At 42.5% G+C, this 16,637-nt stretch overlaps 2 protein-coding genes across 5 annotated transcripts; one reads left to right on the forward strand and one right to left on the reverse strand.

The window, feature by feature from the left end:
* The first annotated feature begins 802 nt into the window (after nucleotides 1–802).
* LOC120797046 (transmembrane protein 272-like) lies at nucleotides 803–5,449 on the forward strand. 2 transcript variants are annotated; one of them, XM_040140291.1, is made up of 5 exons: nucleotides 803–924; nucleotides 2,854–2,941; nucleotides 3,039–3,089; nucleotides 3,283–3,489; nucleotides 4,655–5,449. In XM_040140291.1, the coding sequence occupies exons 2-5, from the start codon at nucleotides 2,875–2,877 to the stop codon at nucleotides 4,861–4,863; spliced, it is 534 nt and encodes a 177-aa protein (XP_039996225.1). In that variant the 5' UTR covers nucleotides 803–924; nucleotides 2,854–2,874; the 3' UTR covers nucleotides 4,864–5,449. The 2 variants fall into 2 exon arrangements, with proteins under 2 accessions (XP_039996225.1, XP_039996224.1); XM_040140290.1 differs by lacking the exon at nucleotides 803–924 and adding an exon at nucleotides 1,527–1,726.
* Nucleotides 5,450–7,948: 2,499 nt separating this feature from the next.
* Nucleotides 7,949–16,232, reverse strand: pcolceb (procollagen C-endopeptidase enhancer b). 3 transcript variants are annotated; one of them, XM_040141098.1, is made up of 9 exons: nucleotides 16,147–16,232; nucleotides 14,679–14,787; nucleotides 11,775–12,033; nucleotides 11,260–11,384; nucleotides 10,160–10,296; nucleotides 9,371–9,981; nucleotides 9,153–9,233; nucleotides 8,660–8,830; nucleotides 7,949–8,175 (listed from the first exon to the last, which is right to left on the reverse strand). In XM_040141098.1, exons 1-9 carry the CDS (start codon nucleotides 16,230–16,232, stop codon nucleotides 8,045–8,047), a joined length of 1,710 nt encoding a protein of 569 aa, XP_039997032.1. In that variant the 3' UTR covers nucleotides 7,949–8,044. The 3 variants fall into 3 exon arrangements, with proteins under 3 accessions (XP_039997032.1, XP_039997031.1, XP_039997033.1); XM_040141097.1 differs by lacking the exons at nucleotides 14,679–14,787; nucleotides 16,147–16,232 and adding an exon at nucleotides 12,552–12,747; XM_040141099.1 differs by lacking the exons at nucleotides 14,679–14,787; nucleotides 16,147–16,232 and adding an exon at nucleotides 12,238–12,747.
* Nucleotides 16,233–16,637: the final 405 nt, after the last annotated feature.

Below are 16,637 nucleotides of genomic sequence, written 5' to 3' on the forward strand. Positions count from 1 at the left end.
AACTGCCATTACCTGTGTTTGAAGCATGGAACCTGCTTTGCTTTACGTTGCTCTAAGTCGAGGTTTTACTCGCCGAGTGTGTTTATACATCCGAAATGTTCGTATTATGGCACACTCTGGTAGAATTAATGCTGTGATACTTAATTTCATTCTGTCCATCTATTCTATCTGAATTTTATGCCATTTTTAATAGCCTTTACAGCCTAGATTCTCCTGTTAGACATTTGCTCCAGCCCTCTTTTTTTGTTTATCGGCAGTTCTTCATTTCTTTCCATTTCTCTCTCCATATTCCCAAGGAAGTCCAACAGGGACGCTGCCAGAAACTCCTCTGGCTCCCTGACAATCAGGGGCCTGTCTAGATTTACGAGGCACTACACATTGCATCTGAATGAACAGATGTGTCCAAATCCCATTCTAATACGCTGAAATGTAATGAATGACGAATGATCCCCCTGCATTCACTTGAATTAAAAATTCACAGGGCTGCGTATCTGGACTTGTGACCCCCGTAAAAGGAAGCATGAAGTGTGACACCTCCTCACAGGTTATGGCCTTTAGTGTGGATGTGAGTTTGAGCAGTTAAACCAAAATATTCTTTTTTTTATCCACAATATATTTATTTTTCATGCCATCCTCCTTAATCATCTTGGGACCTCTTGGAGGGTCCCAGTGTCACCGTGAGCTTCATCTTGAACGGGAAGTGAGTACATCTGCATTTTTTTTTTTTTTTAGCCCCAATGTGTAGCCGCGCCTTTACAATCAGCGGACCGCGTGACCGACATCCTCCGTGCGGATGCGCGCTCCCGGGGTGGGTGTGTGTGGGTGGTTGGTGGTTAGTGGCTTGGCATCCCGCTGGGCGCGGCTGTCAGCAGCTCACTCGGCAGCCGCGGGGAGACAGGGCACGTCGTCGGACTCAGGTGGAAGGTAAGCGTCGGAGGAGAGCAGGGGAAAGTGGGGTGAGATTTCCGCGGGCGAGCTCGCCACGACCGCCCGAAGAACCGGAGGCCTCTGGGCGGGTGTCCGCGTGGACGAGAGACCCGCTATCGGGCAGTGGAAGTTGACTTTCTGGAGGCGTGTTATCGGGACGCGGCGGCGCGGGAGCTTTGGCAAACTTTTTCTTTAAAAGAAAAAAAAAAAAAGAAGAAGGGCGAAGCCGCCGTTTGACGGTTTAATCTGTTTAGGTTTAGCATGTAACTCAGCTTTAACTAAAGTTGGACATAGTTGAGTGTGATTCACTTCACCTTTCCTATGTATTTACCCGTTGTATCCTTTTTTTTTACGCGTCGGAGACATAGAAAAGTGTGCAGTCTGGAATCTTGTGGGCTCGGTCAAAAGGGGGCTACGCCAGTCCGCGTTCCAGCCTCCCTCGGTGCCCCTGTCGGTTGTTGCGACACCGGTGCCCGGGCCCGTTTCTTGGGGCCGCCGTTCCTGTAAAGTCGGTCAGACTGGATCTCCGATGAATGCGGCCAGACCTCCTGGCAGCGGTTCGCAGGGTCGCTCGCGTCGGAGCAAAAAAAAAAAAAAAAAAAAGGACGGATTGCGTCTTGAGTGCACACTGGATTTAGTTAAACTCCACCACCGCCCTGTAATTATAATTCCTGACTCTCAGAAACAGGAAATGCTTGAAAAAGATAAGCCTACATTCAGTTTTTTGCCGGGAGGATCTGTGGCAAAAGTAACCGACCCGACCCACGATTTAATGACTCGAACGAGCAGCAACGTACTTGTATGTATCACTGCTGGTCCTTTAAAAAAAAAAAAAAAAACTCAACTCAATTCCACTTGTAATTTCCTCAAGTGCTTAAAGGGGAACTCCACAGATTTTTACGCATGACGTTCAGCCTGCACGCACAGCTGTATAACATCTGAAGTGGCTCTGCAGGGAGCCCCGGAGAGCCTTCATTACCAGCTGAAGCACAAAGGAGTGGGGCATTCAGAGGAATTGCGGGTCTAATGAGAGACCCAGTGGCATTGTGGGAGATGTAGGCGCCTTGTGTGTTTGGCGCTTGAACTGTACTGGGGGCTCAAAGTCAGGATGTCTGGGCCTCTGCCGCTTTGATTTGGACCATTCTTGTCAAATCTGTCTCTTGCCAGTTCCTTAACATTACGGAAGGGACGTACTGTAAGTCGCCGGACTGCCCCTTCAACACACCCATTATAAGGCGATCAAAATACCTGCGCGTGCGTTGCTGTTTTGTGACATGTATTTTTATTGAAGCACTGTCAAAGTCTTCTGTGAAAAGCTTCACTTTCGCATGAGGACAAACCCACCAACAGAACACGGCATGTCGGGTGTGGTGTAAGTGTGAAGAGTAAGACCCAGAATCTAGGTAAGGCGAAGATCTAGTCTAACTACTTTCGATTGCCCTGCTGAATATTGTCTTAATTAATCGATTAATCGTTTGGTCCATAAAATATCAGAAAATACTTTAAAATTCCACAATCACATTTTCCCGGAGCCAAAGGCGACGTGGGCAGATTGCTTCTTTTGTCCGGTGAACAGAAACCCAAAGATATTCAGTTTACTCTAATATGTGGAAAAAGGAAAGCATCAGATCCTGACGTTTGAGAAGAACATGTTTGGCAGTTTTGCTTGAAAAATGACTCAAATAGTCACTTGATTATCGAAGTAGTTGCTGATTCACTGTTGTCGATTTGAGTAATTCGATTTTTGTGTTTCGGCTGTTTTGAGCTCGTTTTGAAGAACGAGTAAGTGAAAGAAGGATGCAAGAAAAAAAACTCGGTTCCTATGTTTACATTCTTTAAAAGCTTTGTTTGCGCTTTGTTTTCGTCCTGCCTTCGGGCTCATTAAGATCACGTTGCAAAGATCACATTCTTTATCCTCCTCTGCAGTTTGAAGCCCTCCTTACTGCCATGATGTCAAGCAGTGGTCTTATTCGACACATCCGCAGCCCTCCTCAACCCCCAACACCGATTCTAGGTGAGATGTGGCGGCCGAGCAGACTTGTGTCTCAGGACCTAAACAGTCTTAAAATGTCCGTGCGTTCAATGAAACCCACTTTTCTTTCTCCTTTCAGGTTGCTCAAAGGTGTTTCTTTGCATCATGCCTGTTGCTCAGATTGCAATTGGTGAGAGAGTGATGCACATTCACAGACATTTTATTCTACTGGTGTTTGAATGAGTTTTCTTTGGCAGTGAAGCAGAGGGTTTCACTGAATTGTTATGACTGTTGAAATGCCAGAAAGTCTGCATTCTTCTGTACTTGCACATCGTGACAATGCAGGCTGACAGATCTCCTGTCGTCACACGTGTGTCAAACAGGGTCAGTGTATCTGCATGACTGTCCGCGGGAGCACTACATCCCCATCTATTTGATTGTGGTGGGAGTTTTTGGCCTGGTGCTGGCGGTGCTCTCCTGCCTGCCCTGCGCTCAGGAGCCCAAAGACGGCACCTCCAACCCGCTCAGTCCGGTCTGCACGGCCTGGAACTCATTGACGTCTTTCTTCCTCTTCTGCTGGTTCATCGCTGGTGAGTTTAAGTAGCGGAGGGCTGGCGTCGACAGACGGGAAACATGACAGAAGATTGGTTGGAATTGTGCTGTGCTGGTATATCTCAAACATAGATCTGGTCAAAAGGACAAATCACCACTCTGAATTTACACCAATGAGATTAATTACTAACACCTCACAGTATGATGCAATGTAGTTCAACAGCAACCCAACCTGCAACCTCCGACAGCTGAATCAACAGCTTTCTAAAACAGTTTAAAACAACAACTGAACATTATAACCTTAATGACGGGATGATTTATTGTATTAGTCTGCATTAATTTCAGTCTGGTGGAGCTAATAAACAGTATCTGGGTGTGATAAACCGCAGATAACCGTAACAACAAAACCGAGGCTTCGGCCATGTTAAGTTTCGCTGGTGAACCCGAATCTAGCCGTGAGTTACGCCTCCTGATTATTCTTTTGATAAGTGGCCTCGGTGAAAGTGTAATAGTGCACTACAAGGTATCCTAATAATGACTAATAATGAAAGCTACTCTTCTCCTCCATCTTGTCCATCGTTTCATCAACGTGGGCATTGTCTCTTACATACTACTCTCCCTCCTCGAGGTTCTCACTCTGTCCATTAAGGTGCTCCAGTTCAGCTGGACAATCAACACACTGGAGCTACACGTATGGGCCACCAGATTTCCACCTTATGTTCCCCTGACGATCCAGTACTAACACTCCCACACCTTTTTACAATTAGACAGCTGCAACACAAACTCCTTAGGTCGATATAGTCTGTTTGGACTCGACCTTACACATGGAAGATGACTAATAGTCTAGTCTCTGGGCTCAGGTAGGCCAGGGGTGGGAAACTGCAATGGCGGTGTGCCAAAACCTCTGTAGTCTTTCTTAATTGGGAAGATACACAGGTTCAGTGTTCTAGCCTTCCAGTCTGACCCACTAGCAGTATATTACTGTACATTATATTGTCTTAATTTGGCAGTAACTTCAGTCCAGTTGGACTTAAATTAGGTGAATTCAACCCCCATAGAAGCAAGAGGGAGATATGATCAAAAATTCTTAGTGCATTCCTTTCAAAGAAACCAGGAAGAGCTTCCGCCACACCTTTTTAATCAGTCACTGGCATAAAACAATACAAAGCACGTATCGCTCATTTGGTTTCTTTTTTTTTCTAGGTAATGTGTGGATCTACTCTATTTACGAGCCAAACTACAACAAGAACACAACAGATGTGGATCCTTACTGCAACAAGAAGCTCTACCTGTTTGCCTTCTGGACCACCACTTTGTTCTACATCCTCCTGGGTCTGTTCCTCATAGGCAGCTGCTGTGTTCTCCTCTGCTTCTACCTGTGTGGCAGAGCCGACCCCGACGACGACGTCTAGAGACTTCCTCGAACAAAGCGAGGGGACAGGACACATCTCACGGCGCCGCGCACATCATGTTTGGTGCCGAAGCTGTTAGTTCTTCTGTTGCACATGTACCCAGGTTCTACGCAAGTGGCTGTTGAATGAGTTGCACTTTTATTCTGTTGTAATTTAACCCTGAAATGTGCTGTAAAAGGAGTTTTCCCACTGCAGGGTGTAAGCTTGAACATATGGGAAGCAAATTAGAGGGAACTGTCTTTATTAAATACATAATTTGCAACACGTGGCTAACATGTCTCATTTTAACAGCTATGTTGTGTTGTAGTGGCACTTCTAGTTGCACAGCCTTCTTTTTGGCAGCCCCAATAGATGCATGCTGAACTCTAAGATGCTATAGATTTTAACACTGATTTATAAATAATGTCTTCTCACTGCTTAGCCTTTTTTTACCTCTAAGGATGTATTCTGCTTGCAGGAATTTTCTCTAACATCCTTTCCAAAAGATATATGAGATGTATTGTTTACATGTTGAGCCAGAAATTAGGCTCAAACTTTATACAGAGTACAGGATGAAATGATAAAACGTCTGTTTTGTGTGAATTAATTTGGCTTTGTAGTTATTATTATTTTGCTTTATTGCTTGTTTGATGATTTGTGTGAGGTAAGTACTCTATAAAACATGGTCAAGTTAGACTCTGATTTAACCAGTCGCACGCCTCATCCTCCCTGTCATGCGCTTCACTGGACAGTGATTTTTTACGTGTGTGTGTGTGTGTGTATATGTATATGTGTATATATGTATATATATATATATGTGTGTATATGTGTATATATATATATATATATGTGTGTGTGTATATATATATATATATATATATATATGTGTGTATATATATATATATATATATAATGATACCTAGTGCAGTGGTTTGTTTCCAGGGGTAAACATTTTTGATGGCCTTTTAGTCTCCACTACCATTTAATCACAACACGAAACGTACAAATCAAAGTGTAACAACTGAGTTTCATTGCTATAAAATATATAGATTATTTACCATGAATCTTTGAATTTATAATCAAATGGTGGTTGTATTTTGTCATCCAAAGAAATAAATTACATTTTTAAAAATGAGTGGAAATGAATTGAACGGAAACTGTTGATCACTAAAAGTAGTATATGGGGTTTATGAAAAAAGCTAAAACCGTGTCTCGTGTAAAATAATAAAGATAAAAGCTGAATTACTCGAGTTTAAAGTAAAACTCGACCTTTTATTACCAAACAATGTTGTCATAGAAAGGAAACAGAAAACAAACATCAAGAGGAAATATGCTGCACTAGTGAGCTGAAACCCACACATACACGATATGTAAACTTTTTTTTCAAACCACATGTGAGCAATGAACTTCCTCTAACCTACAGATGTGGTAATTCAGCATTATATAACAATTTGTTCTCCAAAACTCTTTACTTTCCCTTCTAGCCATCAGGGAGGGTGTACACTGAAGAGGTACTCAACTCTTCTCAACTTTGACTTTAAGGGATGTCAGCTAAAATATGTACTTTAGTGCTGCTAGTTCACCACTAAATTTTGAAGGAAGAGCACTTCTTGCAAAATGTCCTTCTGGTGCTTTTGAGCACACAGATTAGACTTTTGGTAAGGTTGTAGACAGCTTACCCTCTGTGGGTTAGATTTATCATTAGTGACAATGTTAGAGAGTGGCGGACTTGAACGCATCCCCAGACCTACACCTCTGACAGAAACAGTAGGTGAGAGACAGTGATGTGCAGAACTCACGCAGACTTGTTTAACAGCTACAGGTTTCAGTGAGTGCTGACTTTTAAATACATTGTCTTATCTTCCTGGGTGATTTTGTTGATCATACCCATTGTCCAGCCAGCAATAGGTAAGTGACCGGTGCACTTACTCTATTCAGATATTATATTTAGACTGTATTCAAGTTATCTGACTTCATCTTTTGCGGCAGCAACTTTTGAAATATCAGACAAACATAATTTTGGATTGGAATATTTGTCCTTGTGTCAAACAGGAGCAGTGTGTCTACATGACTAGCCAAGGCAGCCTCACATCTCCATCTACAGTATTTGATAGAAGCGGGAGTCATCTCCCTACTGCTGACTCTACATCCTGCCCTGCACCGGTGGCTTCAGGAACCCAGCATGGCCTGGAGCTGCCTCCAGGCCATGCCTCGCTGGTGAGCTAAAAGACTGGAGTGGTAGACTAACCAATGCACAACAAATGAAGAAAGTCCAACATTGTAAAGACACAGATATTTTTCTCAGGAGGTGGTGGAGAACAACCAAAACTAATGTGCAGAGTTGTCATTAACACTCAGATGCTTCTTCAAAAGAGCAGAGGCTTTTGTCGCTAAATCTGACTGTGTAACCATTTGCTATAAATGGTCAAATGGTCTTGACCTAGGCTTAAATGCTAATATTGCTTATTGTCTGCTGGATAGGTAAAGGCAACTGAAAGCCATAACAGTTTACAGCTTGTTCTGCTGCCCCGAAGTGGCAAAAAAAAAAAAATCAACGTTTGCAGGTTTAAGGGGAACTAATGATATTTAAGCTTTCTTTTCCCCAGACCTACTGGACAATGAATACATTGCAATACCATTTACAGGCCACTAGATGTCCCTTGTTGCAAAGGGATTTAAAGCTTTTTTCTTAGTAAGCAACAAGAGCTTGATGATGATGAAGCACAAAGACCCTTGCAGGAATGAATAAAGTTGGATGAAGGATGGTTGAACTAGCAACAACAAACTTACACAGCAGATCACAATAGGGTGGTTAGTGGATTTAATGACCGTAAACATAAGAAAATTCATCAGTTTTTTTATGTGTTTCTGATGTATATTTTACTTAGAGCGGATCATGTGATATTTTTTTCATAACAAAATAATAGATGGTAGATATTAAAATCACCCCAAGCACCAGCATCACAAGGTTTATTGATGTGCATCTTTTAACACAGAAATATTATAATTTACATACAAAATACAAAATATAATACTTAATACTGTTTGATTATTCTTTTAAAATGTAAGTAATTTGAAACATTAATGTATAAAAAAATGTGTTAAGATATTACAAATAATATTTTCAGTCTTTATGCAAAGTTAGATTTTATTCGATAGATTTTCAGGGCTGTTAATGTGATTGGTGGATTAGGCTGTGATGTCAGCATGATTTGCGAGAGAGGGTGGCCAGTGCTTTGGCGTGGATAGGTTTATAAAGGAGAGTGAAGCTGGAGGGGCTGAGATGACCGTTGCCTGTTGTGTCGACTTTTCCCATCAACACGTAGTTCAGGCCTGGGAAAGAGACGGAGCGAGAAAAATTATGTCACAATATGTCAAATACCATATTCAGTTTGTAATCAGACACCTTGTTTTATTAGTTTATTACTTACGTGACTGCCTTTAATGAATGGGATATATTGGTTAAATAAAGAATCACATCGTCTGCATACACTGAGAGCTGCGCTTCTGTCCTTGTATTTTGTACTCAGTTAGTTCAATAGCCCAATAAAAGGTTAAAGAAAAATGATATTGATATATGCTAATATTGAATGTGATAGAATGTCATCTATTTGAATTCTTACCTTTGGTGCACTGTATATAATTTGTAAACAGCTTCTTTTTCATTGAATTAGAATGTTTGACATACCTTAAATATAAAAGGCAAAGAGATCCTTGCAGAGTTTTTTTTCTGTGTCTAACATTAATTTGAGTGTTTGTTGTTTTGTGATAAAACTCAGAGCAAGACAAGTACTGTGAAGTGAGTGTTGCCTTGTACCTTTGGTTAGCCCTGGGCATCTCTTGCAGGTGGAAGTCAGCGTGACCAACATGGCGGGTCCTGATTTGGTGATTTTGAGGCTTCCTGTCTTATAGGCCTTGATCACGGTCACCTTGACTGTTGCTGAGCCCCTTGGACCAGGGGTCACAGATGTGACCTTACCCGAAATCACTGAAAGAGAGACCAAAACGTAGGATAGAGTTGAAATTGCTAAGAAAAAAGGGGGATAAATGCGGTCACTGAGAAAAAAAAAGATATGATATTTAGGTGTCTGTATTACTTTTGGAAATTATAAAGGAATTGGGTTTAGACCTCACTGATCTTCTCTGACTATTTCCACAGACTGAGATCAAGTCAAAACAGAAGCATGTTTTACAGACATAAAATGAGAACAAAGTGGTGAAGTAATTGACATTTTGGAAAGGTATAAATGTGAAAATATATGTAGAAGAAGTTTTGTGAAGACCAGAGGGCAGCTGATGTTGTGGCTCACCAAAGTCATGAGGGCAGAAGCTGGACTGGAGAGTTCCTGTCCTCTTACATGCTTGTGTACACAGTGGGTTCAGCGGTAAAGCTGCAGGAAACACACCCGGCAACAAACACACAAGCAAATAATAAGCACATAAACCTGCATCCCACTACAGGTGTAAACAAATATATACAGAGGCAAGGAGCAGATTATACATTTTAAAATCAATGAATTCCACTCACGTTTCTTGCTCAAGACAGGCTTCTTCGTCACTGTCTTGTTTAGTCCTGATTTAGGTGTAGCTTTAGGTTTGACTGTTGGTTTAACTCCACTCTTAAGGGCTGGCTTTACTGGTTTGACAGCAGGTTTTAAGGTGGGCTTGGTCTTCAGTGTAGGCTTACGTGTGGGTTTAGCCTTGATGCTTGGTTTGGGCATTGGCTTGATAATCTTAGTTTTGGGTGTAGGTTTAGCTTTTGGTTTAGGTGCAGGCTTTTTCACAGGTACCTTAGGTGTGGGTTTAGCTGGTTTGGGTTTAGCCAAGGGCTTGACTGCAGGCTTGGCGGTAGGTTTGCGTGGTGGCGGTTTCTTTGCCAGTGGTTTTTTGGTGGGCTTAGGCTGGAGACCAGGTCTAGGTTTGGGGGTTGGTTTGGTGGGTTTCCTCGGTTTGTTCGGCTTCACGGCTGTTTTTTGTGGTATGGAGGTTGTCTGAGGGCTGTAGATGAAGTCTCCCCCGGCGGTGGGTGTTCGGGACCCACGGGGCACGCTGGAGTAGTGGGCCATGAAGCCATCTGAGGTCACGCTGAGGTCAGAGACGAACTGGACAAGGAGCTCATTCCCATTGGTCACTATAGTTCTATGTAAAGAATAAGAAAAGTAGAGAGTGAATAAAGGGAAGGACAGAAGGGAAAATTGCAAAAGGGACTTGAGAAAGCAGAGAAACGTTGGCAGAGCTCAGCTGTGAGCATTGTCTTTGAAAAGCAACTTTTAGCCCACGTTTTGTGTTGTTAAATATCCATTCTGGCATTTCTCACCCTGGTGGCCTGTCTCCGCAGAACTTTCCAATTCTTCTTGAGTTGTCCTTCTCTCCTCCATTAAACAATGCCACATAGTCGTAGCGACAGTACGTGTCAGGCTCCAAATCCAGCTTCTCAAACTTTACTTCGATCACCTGGAAAAGAGGTGGCAACATAAACTATGAATCTATGACACGGAGTGAAGGAGGTGAGCTGTTAAATACAACAAATTTTCATGAAACCAGTACAGTACAGACATAGGTGGAGGTGGTGGAGGAGGAGAAGGGCCTGACTTCTGAAATACAGAAGGGCATTTACTCCCTCTCTTGCCCTTGCTTCGCTCTCTCTTTCCTTACGTTCAATCTCTTGGCACACATGAACCTGCCCGCAGCCTTTCAATGAGGTCTTTCATTTGAACTTCGTCACAAGGCCGCTGTCATACTCTCACACACACACACACACACACACACACACACACACACACACACACACACACACACACACACACACACACACACACACACACAGACCACATCAGGGGCCTAAGGTAGAACATTTCCTTGTGATGGGCCCCATTCACTACTATTTTAATTCCTCTTTCTCATCTGGCACCAACACGCCTTATTAGACACACCGAGCTGAACAGTTGCAAAGTTGGACTGAAATTTGAATTCTTTTTTAACTTTTTGTGCAAGGGAAATAACAACTATAATGATACTGCAACTATTGTTACTTAGCCTAGCCGATAACCGATTCTCATTGGATATTCTTTTTTTTTAAATTGATCTTGAGTCATTAGCAGCTCCTGTACACCCAGTGTTGCGTTTCATCCCAAATTACACAAAGAAGGGGGGGTCTTGCTCGCGTCTGTTGTCTCTGTTTCATGGATCCAGTTGTGATGACAGCAGACGAACAGCAACAAGTAGCGTGTAACCTCAGCACTATCTAGTCGTTGCCACATGATTTTAATCACAACACAAATACTGCCCAAATCACAGCTAGCAACATCGAGTCCAACATGGAGAACTTCTGATGCGTTGCTCTCTCTGAGTTTAAAAGGGAAGTGTTTTTAGCCACAAGACTGCCATGAAATACAAAGTGCAATATGATTGGCGTACATTGCTCGGCTCTACGGAAATGTGCCAGGAGCAGCTGATGCCTGCTGGGTAATTGGAGTTGGGCCAGTTGGGCGTCTTGACAGAGCCCTGCGATTTGGTCAGCCGTCCTCCACAGAACTGAATCTCTGTTGGGTGGGGGGAGAGAGGATAGTGTCAAAAGGAGAAAACAAAATGCTCATACACTAGACTTTAACCTCCTTCAAATAAGGGAGGGAAGACTTTTGTCCTTTCAAGTTTTTCTAAGGAGATTCTGAGTAGCTTTTATAAACCTGACAGACTGTAGTGATTTTTTTTTATCCCAGAGAGGATTGTGCAAGCCTTTCTGAGCATAAACAAACCACCAAAGTTTTGGTTATTTTCACCAGACAATAAAAAAAATGTAAAAACAGCAGTGGAAACAACACATTGCTGCAATTCACAACTACAAAAAAGAAAAAAAGTGTGTAGCTGAGGCTTCAGTGGTTCTCTATGGTCTCTGTGTGTCTTTCTTTCTTTGTGGAATCACATGTCACCACCTTCCACATGTGGCTTTCCTGCGGCGAAGGAAGCCAGAAAGCCTCTCCCTCCGGTGGCGTCGTCCGACACCATGTCTAACATCATGGTGTTGGAGGTGGAGATGATGGCGCCGGGCCTGAACGTCCCGCAGAAGCGGCCCAGCTTCTGCATCAAGCGGGAGTGACCGTTGTAGACATCCAGGTAGTCATAGCGACAGGTGGGATCAGCCTCCATGTCGAAGAGGCGGAAAGACAGCATGACCACATGACCCTCTGGGACCTGAAGGAGGTTAGAGGTGATGTTTTTCGAAGAAAGTACTAAAAAAAGAAGGTGTAGGAGTAAATGTGATGAACTTTGCATGCACTTGTGGGACGTGTTTTAAAAGAAATCTGGAGCATTTTCAGTTTTCTTTTTTTTGTGAGTAGTTTAAGACTCACACGACCACAGATTATTCAGTGATTTATCATTCAATATTAATATTACCTATCCTTAAATCTCTGTTTACAACAAGCCCCTGCACCCACAAGGTGCAACTGATCAACAGTCAATAAAAAAACTCAAAGGTTTTCCTCAGTGTAAAGTTTCGGATTTTTGCAAAGGTGGTTTTCAGGGGTTACAGACTCCCTAAGCTCATAAACCTTCAGAACTTCATTTTAAATTTTAGTGAATATCTCAACGTTATGACAACAATATGTCAGACTGATTTTGGGAGGAAATATCTATACAAGGATGCACAAAACATCTAGTTTTTCTATTTGGTGTAATGGTAGAGCTATAAAATGCATGAAATAGAATACATGGGCTTGAGTCTCTTTTCACCAGGTCCTGTTTCCTAACATTAACTTTTTGCTTTCATTAATTTTGAGACCAATACTTGAATTAATTTGTTAATTTATCAGCCAGGTTATAAGAATAACCGTTACAAGCTTGTTTAAGGTGTTGTTCAAAGTTACGATCTTGCGAAAAAGGTTCAAAAAGATCGATGCTTTTTTTTCTGCTTGTTATGTTGGGGCAGGCCTTCTGCCTAATTAGTGAAAGTGAAAACAGGTGTGCATCATGTGACGGGGCGCCGGCAAGTTGTGGTAGAAAGGGGTAAAAACTGTGCTGCAGTACGTGACCGTCTCTTAAAGTTGGTGCATTCATGTGCATGTGTACATGTAAGAAATGAAATGCGATTTTCAGCAGTAACAGGAATCGCCTAAAAGTAATGTATTGTTTGTTGCACTGCGCACTTTGAAAGATCTGTATTGGTGTAGCTCACCCTGTGGTTACCTGAGCAAATGGTATGTTCCAGTTAGATGTGCCGAGACTATAAAAGGCCAGAAACCGGGGTATAGTTGTGGGAGAGAAGGTGGAGGGGTTGATGTGTGGCAAGAGACTGATAGTGATGGTTTTTTAAGTATCCCCATCCAAGTTATTTTTGTTGGCCTTCCTGAGGGTCATGTTTGCATTTGTTTCATTCATGTTTTTGTTAACAAATGCTGTTTTAGCATGGACACCTGCCTACAGATCTTTTTTTTTTTTTTTTTTTCTTCAACACACCCTTTTAAAGTTTTCCTTTTTTTTTTCAAGCTTTCCAAATGAGGTGGCAGCACTACAGTCATAGCAATATAATATTGTATAACAAGCTGATACATAATTTAATAATATATATATGTGATACCATCACACAATGTGGAATAAGAATATTTTCCAAGCTTGGAGCTACTTAAAAAGAAAAAGGGGAAACCTGTGTGTTAATTGAAGTAAAAGAGACCTGAGCACCACCTAAACTGACTTTCAAGTCTCTGTTTACTTACTGAGTGTTCAACGCTTTTAATTAATAGAAGAATCCCTAAGAATTCAAATGAAACTGAATCCATCCCGCAAAAGTCCCAAAAACACTTTATCACTGTAGGTATGAATGGAAATAGTGCACCTTTTTAAAGCAGCACTATGTAACTTCCAGAAGAGAGAGTTACATTTATTCCTGTAGAAATAAAACACTTAACTCACCGGCAATAAAATGCAGTTTTTCTTCATTTGCTGTTGTGACCAGGAGCTAATGGTGGCTAACATTAGCAAAGAGTTGATACGATCGTTGCTGTGTAACTTAGTTTGTGCTTGTGTTACCAACATGATCGAGTCAGTCAATGAGTTGTGATTTGAGATTTCTGACAGTAGTGAATCATCCCCATTTTGTGTCATCGCTGAAAGCTCTCGATTCACACGACGGCAATTTTTGCATCAATGGAATGCAACACATTACATTGTGGGATTTTTGGCAGAAAGTGCATGCCGTGAACGCCGCATTCTTCCGTTCCATTGTTTGGAATATTTTGAGATGCAGTGAGTATAGTGAATAAATTACACACTTAGAATTCAGACACAAAAATAAAATGGTGCAGGATAATTATAGTGCACCATATAGTATATAGGGAGTGATCCTGGATACAGCCTTCCTCTCTCAAAAGATCCTGCATACCCACAATGGGAATTACATGAGGTCAACGGGCTCCACATGCTAATAAGAATGATAAAAGTGTAATTTGTCCGCTCTGCCAGGTGCAACAAAGCTAACGGGGGAGTCAGGGACATGTCAATCAAGCGCTGTCTGTTCACGCCTACACAGTGCTGAGAAGAGGTCTAACTGGCCAAAATTATTACCTGTGTGGGTTTATAATAGTTATTCAATGTCTTTTTAGTAATTTTCCACTCATATTGTGAATGAACTGGATTTTGTTTTTGATGCATACTCTAATAGAAATGATTCTCAAGAGCTCCCCGAATTTAAACCACCACAATTAATTCAATGATTACACGATTCACACAACAAACCAAAGTCTGTACCAAACTGGAGACGTGATGATACAGCAGCCGCTCGGCATCACGTCCAGCTTGGGCTCAACGAAAGGATGCAGCGATTTTTAAAAAAAATGACTCACAGTGATGTACCAGGTGCATTTACTGTTGGGTTTGTAGTGACTGGGGAAGCCTTCGCTGGCCACGATGCCCGAGTCTGTGACCAGGTGGCCTCCACAGTGGAAGGTAGGCCTGAAAGAGAGGGGGGTGAAACTGCAGTTCAGCTTTTAACTTGACACGCTGCACTTGAAGAAAATGCAGCTTGCCTATGCAGCTATACTGAAGAGTATTGAGGCAAAACCCTGCGCATACACACACACACACGTTTACATACACGCTTAAAGCCACAGTGGCACAGTCTGTCTCTGTTCTCCAAGTTCGAGGGAGGTTCCCAGTGAGCTCTCCTGGTTTGTGTTTTTTTTCTTTTTTTTTTTTTTCTTTCATAAAACTCAAATCAAGCCAGGAAGACTGTCAACATACTGTGCAGTATATGTGCTGTGAGCTTTCTCCCCACACTGACTGCACCACAATAAAGTTGTCAGTAGATGTAACACATACTTTAGCAAACAGGCACTTTTCAAATGCTGCACAACAGCCTGCTCACACATGGAGTTTGGTGACACACACCCGCTCCTTCACGCTCAGATAAACACAGATCAAAGTGGGGCCAACCTCGGCTTTTAATTTCGCAAAACTCGGCAGCCTCAGAATCGTTTAATTTGGATGTTGGCTGCCCTGGCATCTGGTCAATGATATTTCCTCTTTAAAATCTGTAGCTGCATTTTATCATCAAACTTGAATCTGTTTTTTTGAAGGTGTGAAAATAATCATCATTTACATTGTGCGGATTGTGTTCCTGTGATCAACCCATTATAGCCCCTCAGGCATGCGTTGCGTCTTTACTGCGGTAGCCTACCGTAAGGCCACATTTAGGACAAAAAAAATCCCAGTGGTGGAGTCCCTCCCCTTCTTGACCCTCTGGATCTGAACAGCCCACAGGCATTTGTTTGTCTCATGTTCAATTAACACCCTGTGTGTGTGTGTGTGTGTGTGTGTGTGTGTGTGTGTGTGTGTGTGTGTGTGTGTGTGTGTGTGTGTGTGTGTGTGTGTGTGTGGACGTCGCCCTTTCAGTGCACACACCATGTTTAGTAAGCATCTCAAATAACGAACTTGAAACATGGAAGTGGAGCTCAAAACTGAATTTATTGCCAGTTTTGCCCCCCAAAAAAAAAAACACATGAAGACAAGCTACTGAACATTTGCCCACTTAAGTCATTACATCAATTACAGTATGCTGTCATTTGTGTCCGCCTGCCTGTCTGTGTCTTTTACAGGATTCCGACCACATCTTAACACTGCAACCTTTTATTTCTACTGCACTCTGCGTAATAATACTGCAACCAGGAGAGGGGAAAAAAACACAGTAGTTGATCTAGACAGATGTGGCAAAAAAATGCCGTGCCACATGTGCACATGGAGGATGCACAAGAGGGACATTGACGCCCATACCCGTTATATCAAAAATCGCTTACACACACACACAGAGCTTACCTGGTGAAGTTGGTCTGACTCTGAGCCTCCGTCCATCCCAGAGTCAAAATGACAAGAAGGCACACAGTCCACACCCTGTCCTCCATCCTGCTGTCCTCCCCAGATTTTAAGAAAGAAGGGAGAGGAGGAGGAGAAGAAGAGGCAGGGAGGTTAGGAGGAGGAAAGGCAAAGCAGAGGCGTGGAGAAATGTAAGGTTTGGAAAGGAGGAGGGAGGGAGGGAGCGAGGGAGTGGAGGGAGGTGGATGTGATGGGTTGAGAAGGCGGTGTGTTGTGGAGGGAAGGAGAAGAAAGGAAAAGGTGGATGAATGTGATATTGAGGGGACAGAGGGTGGTTTGACAGAAGTGAAGAGGGAAAACATTAATTACACTGTACACAGACTTGGGGCCAAACATATACAGTATATATATAAAGCTCAGAGTACAGAGTGCTTATTATGTGTCAGCTCTGTGTTGTTGTTTAACAGGTAGAGTAATGGAATGTATGGAAAGTG

The sequence above is a fragment of the Xiphias gladius genome, chromosome 12, assembly GCF_016859285.1.
Source record: "Xiphias gladius isolate SHS-SW01 ecotype Sanya breed wild chromosome 12, ASM1685928v1, whole genome shotgun sequence".
Lineage (NCBI taxonomy): Eukaryota > Metazoa > Chordata > Actinopteri > Istiophoriformes > Xiphiidae > Xiphias > Xiphias gladius.

Bases quoted from the DNA above. Each gene is read 5' to 3' on its own strand.
- LOC120797046 (XM_040140290.1), top strand. From the start codon at position 1,619: ATGCTTGAAAAAGATAAGCCTACATTCAGTTTTTTGCCGGGAGGATCT. The intron at 3,090-3,282 runs GTGAGAGAGTGA...TGTGTCAAACAG, and splicing joins TGTTGCTCAGATTGCAATTG to GGTCAGTGTATCTGCATGAC. The intron at 3,490-4,654 runs GTGAGTTTAAGT...TTTTTTTTCTAG, and splicing joins CTTCTGCTGGTTCATCGCTG to GTAATGTGTGGATCTACTCT.
- pcolceb (XM_040141098.1), bottom strand. From the start codon at position 16,232: ATGGAGGACAGGGTGTGGACTGTGTGCCTTCTTGTCATTTTGACTCTG. The intron at 9,982-10,159 runs GTGAGAAATGCC...TTCTTTACATAG, and splicing joins TGCGGAGACAGGCCACCAGG to AACTATAGTGACCAATGGGA. The intron at 8,176-8,659 runs GTACAAGGCAAC...TCTCTTTCCCAG, and splicing joins ATGCCCAGGGCTAACCAAAG to GCCTGAACTACGTGTTGATG.